The sequence below is a fragment of the Equus quagga genome, chromosome 1 (assembly GCF_021613505.1).
Source record: "Equus quagga isolate Etosha38 chromosome 1, UCLA_HA_Equagga_1.0, whole genome shotgun sequence".
NCBI lineage: Eukaryota > Metazoa > Chordata > Mammalia > Perissodactyla > Equidae > Equus > Equus quagga.
Genome location: NC_060267.1, coordinates 14136835 through 14141891, shown reverse-complemented (window position 1 = coordinate 14141891; position 5057 = coordinate 14136835). Strand labels below are relative to the sequence as shown.

At 36.6% G+C, this 5057-nt stretch overlaps 1 protein-coding gene across 1 annotated transcript; it reads left to right on the top strand.

Annotated features, from left to right (window-relative positions):
* The first annotated feature begins 441 nt into the window (after positions 1–441).
* LOC124231681 (olfactory receptor 9K2-like) lies at positions 442–1383 on the top strand. Its single transcript, XM_046648546.1, has one exon. It carries the CDS (start codon positions 442–444, stop codon positions 1381–1383), a length of 942 nt encoding a protein of 313 aa, XP_046504502.1.
* Positions 1384–5057: the final 3674 nt, after the last annotated feature.

The window sequence follows — 5057 nt, the reverse complement described above, 5'->3', positions numbered from 1 at the left end:
TATTTGACCTTGAGTCCAAATTCTTTTTTCTTTTTTTACTTGAGGAAGATTGTTGCTGAGCTAACATCTGTGCCAATATTCCTCTATATTTTGTATGTGGGACGCTGCCACAGTATGGCTTGATGAGCAGTGTATAGGTCTGGGCCCAGGATCTGAACCCATGAACTCCAGGGTGCCAAAGTGAAGCATGTGAATTTAACCACTGCTCCACTGGGACAGTCCCTCAAATTCTTTTTTTAGCTAGCTATGTTACCTTAGGCAAGTTAAAGTATCTCTCATCTTTGGTTTGCTCATGTTTGAAAACTTAATAGGATAATGGAGATGAAAATATTATGTCAACTATGAAGTCTTTTTTAAGGTGAAGTGTTATTTGTGATAATAGAGAAAGAGTGGAAACTTTGTCTTTTGACTTTTTCTTATACCTTTAAGCAGAAATTTGCCATGGGTGACAAGGGAGGAGACAACCACTCAGAAGTGACTGACTTCATTCTTGTAGGCATCAGGGTCCATCCAGAGCTCCACAGTCTCCTCTTTCTACTATTCCTGATTGTTTATGGGATGGTCCTTCTGGGGAACTTTAGCATGATTGGCATCATTGTGACTGATCCCCGGCTGAACACACCAATGTATTTCTTCCTAGGCAATCTCTCCATCATTGACCTCTCCTACTCCACTGTTATTGTACCCAAAGCCATGGTCAACATCCTGTCTCAGAAAAAGACCATATCCTTTACAGGTTGTGTGGCTCAGCTGTTTCTTTATGCACTTTTCATGGTCACAGAGGCCTTTGTCCTGGCAGCCATGGCCTATGACCGCTTCATTGCCATCTGCAACCCGCTCCTCTATACTGTCCGTATGTCAAGAAACCTCTGTATCCAGTTGGTGGCTGGTTCCTATCTCTGTGGCTGGGTTAGTTCCATCCTTCAAATCAGTGCAACATTCTCAATGTCTTTCTGTGCCTCCAGAGTTATTGATCACTTCTACTGTGATTCAAACCCAATTGAGAAGATCTCCTGTTCCAATATCTTTATCAATAAGATGGTGTCACTTAGTTTGGCTGTCCTCATTATTTTGCCCACAATAGTTGTTATTGTCGTATCTTACATGTATATTGTGTCCACAGTTTTAAAGATACGCTCCAGTGAAGGGAGGAAGAAAGCCTTCTCTACTTGCAGCTCTCATCTAGGGGTTGTAAGTTTGCTCTATGGGACTGTCTCCTTTGTCTATCTGACACCGCCAAACAACCCTGAACTTCGTAAAGTGGCTTCAGTATGTTACATTTTGTTCACACCTATGCTGAACCCCTTAATCTACTCTCTTAGAAATAAAGATGTTAAAGATGCCATGAGAAAAGTCCTTTGGAGGAACAAAGTTCTACTCTAAATCTGTTTCCACTTGTTTTACTGTTTCTTGCTTGATTTTGTCTTCCTGATCTTCTAGACTAAGGCATGGAAAACTCAGGTTTACTAAAAAAACAAAAATCAAAAACCTTAGCTATTCTATTCCACAGAGTTAATAATATCCTATAAAGAATGTTCCAAATAACTTATTCACTTTTCCTCAAGGTAATGTTAAATCTGAAGGTTCTGGACACTCATGAAAAATTTGCTGCATTTCTACAAAGAGTTATATATTTCTCACTCTCCAGGTAGTAGTATGTTATGTAAATGGGGAAGTATAGAATTTTATTGTTTCTCTTCCCTGTATGCCTAAGTAAAATTCAGAGACAGAAAATACCTAGTATAATGATTAACTTGGAAACTGTGTGACCTAACTGTTTTATAGGCAAATGACACTCAGTATAAATACTAATGTTGTGTTTTGTTTCTGATGTCATGCCAAAGATGGGAGAGCATGCAAATATGATTAGGAATAGATGGAAAGGTAAAATAACCAGTGATCTTTGTTGAATTAAAGGGGCCAAAGAAGAAGAAACATGGGAAAATTGCATTGATTTGGTTTAATTATGACTTTTTGTTTGGTTTTCTTTGAATGGCATGGTCACCCCTGCTTTGCTCTCATACGATGAGAACATCTTATGATATTTATGATGTTTTAGAGTTCACATCCTCTATCTTTTGGATAATACAAATCATTGGGGTGAACATGCAATTAGTGAAAGCATTATATTGAAATGAAGTCAGCTTGAAAATCTCAGTTAAAAATATCACAAGGCCTTACAGTAACCTCTATGGATTGTAGGATTATATGTAAATGTCCATGTTTGTGTGCATGCACGTATGTGGTTGTCTGTCTGTCTGTCTACCTATGAGTGTGTTTGGATTAATTTGGATACGAAGTAATTTAAAAATGTGATTAGTCCTAAATATCAGACATCAGTTGAGAGGGGAACGGTGGTTAAGGCAACATTCCACAGATTTGACAGGTATCAAGGGAGGCCAAGTTCCAGAGACAGTCATGTCAGAATTACTGTTTTTACAATTGATAGTAAGTAATACTTCAGCTCAACAACTACAATACCTAAGTCTAGACAATATTAAACCTTACACAAAAACTAAACCTAAGAAATAAAAAACAATTACCACGTTTATCCATATACTTGGCACTGTGAAAATCTAAAATACAGATCTCTGATTAGGTCTTCTTTTTTTCTATTTTTGTTTAGAAAGTAAAACCTCCCTTGAAGAATGCACAATGGTATGCACCTTTGTGGGTTAATGTTTATTAGGGTAAGAGATTTGTGAAATAATTATTCTTATTTGAGAGATAAAGAGAGAAGCTAAGTGGCTTAATAAATCAAGCTTGTATCTATCCCCTTATCCCTAAACCTGTGAATCTACCATTTTTCTTGATATTCAGACAAATAATGTTTGAGAGTGAAATAGGAATCCAAATCAGCTCGGGAAAGTGATCTTTGGCATTGATTATTATAAGTGTGGATAATAAACTTTTTAGGTTTAGATTTTACTTATTTGCTTTGCACGCCCATTAACCTTATAATGTCACTCTTTGATATATCTAACAACTGTGGGTTATTAAGGACTGTTGGGAAAAGGCAATAAAATATTGAATAACAATACAGCCTAGATTCATTTGCTTTAGTTTTTAGTCTGGCAGATTATATTTCCTGTTTGTAGACAAAACAGTATTCCAGGGTATAACCTCACAAGCGGCATTGCTTAAATCACTCCAAATGTTGAAAGGAATCCAGGAAAGTTAAAAACCAAGGCAGAATGCTTTCAAAGGTGTTAAATTAAGCTCTATCTTATCTTCTTTTAATTGCCGTAAATTTTTTTCTGGGTTCACAGGGCTTCTATGAAAAGTAGTGCCTGATTTATATTTTTATTGTTACTTGTGCCATCAAGATTATGTCAGAATAACCCAATGTCTTAGCAACATTCTTTTAGCTTTCATTGACAAAGTGTATTCTTTTTCAATGATGCATGGATTGTTTATGAAACATTGCCATATCCAAGAGAGTTTGAAGATATTCTGAATCATATTCATCATAAGTTGCTATTTTGAAGGGGCTTTAATACTGTACACAAAAATCCTCTTGGAGAAATCTTTTAATAGTGACATGATCTTGAGAGGCTGAAGATTGCACTAAACACCTCGAACTCTCTTAACTTACTTGTACTGCATTGTTTTGTCTTCCCTGGTTATAGATTTTTGGACATGCACATATAGTGATTGTCCTGTAACACCATGTACTGCATTTTGTCTTTAAAATTTTTTTTTTTTTGAGGAAGATTAGCCCTGAGCTAACTACTGCCAGTCCTCCTCTTTTTGCCGAGGAAGCCTGACCCTGAGCTAACATCCCTGCCTATCTTCCTCTACTTTATACTGGGACGCCTACCACAGCATGGCGTGTCAAGCGGTGCCGTGTCTGCACCTGGGATCCGAACCAGAGAACCCGGGCCACCGAGAAGCGGAACGTGTGAACTTAACCACTGTGCCACTGGGCCGGCCCTTGTCTTTAAATTTTATGTATTGTAAATGTTTACCTAATGTTTAGTGTATTGATGTAGAACTTTGGTGAGGATGTTTATAATACTATTTTGCATTGCCAGAGTGCTAAGATTCTCTGACTCAGATAGTTGCAAATGATAATTAAGCATTCATTAGAAACTTCACTAATACGTTAAAATTACTAAACTAAGCATCTGTGGACAAGCACCCAGAGCTTGTTATACTTGTCTTTTTTTAGAATAGTTTCAGTTCCTTATTGTGAGATTTAAATTGTTATGGTGATTTGAGTAGCTAAACTCATTAGATATTGTAAAAATGTTGTAATGTTGTAATTTTGACTTGATGTTGGACCATGTTATTCTTACTCTTGTGAGTTGAACATGGGATGCTACTCTGCCCAATTCCAGGATACCAGTACAGGTCATAAAATCAATAAATATTCTGAGTGTACGTAAGCTGTTGTCCTAGTGATCTCGGTGAGGACAAAGATTGTTACAATTAGGGACTGGAGAGGGAGAGGAAGGAGAGGGAAGAGATGGGATAAGAGAAAGGCTAGGTATCCTGGGACTGAAAACAATATGGAAGAGGAATCCATTTCAAAGGCACTTAATTATTCTAACTTTGTATAAAAAAACCAAAAACTTTAACCAAAGATTGATTTTCATATTTCTCACTTTTATGGAGTATGGCTTCTAGATTTTTGAAATAGTTTTTTCTTTCTTTATCAAACATTTTAAAATCACCTTTTTATTCACATTGTTTGGCACTGTAGTGATTGGCATCAGTTTCCTCAACTGAATGTCTTGTAGTTGGGTTTATTTTGTGGCAACCTAAATAAATTAACTTTGGATGACTTAAGCAAAAGATAAATAATTAAACATATAAATTTTACTTTGCTCTGGCTGCACATACACAATGGTAAGGCTGGAGAGAGTTAAGTTCCTAGTCAGCATTCCAAGGAGTTAGAAAGTGGAAAACAGACTAAGAACCTCCAAATAAGATTGAAAGTTGTCAAATGCCACACTGTTGGAAATATTTACATCAAGAAATTTTAAGCTCTTTGTTCCTTTGTTGGATAGTCCCAAGACAGGATGTAAATATCTTTAAAAGTCCACAAAATCTGT

Coding starts and splice junctions, on each gene's coding strand:
- LOC124231681 (XM_046648546.1), top strand. CDS start 442: ATGGGTGACAAGGGAGGAGACAACCACTCAGAAGTGACTGACTTCATT.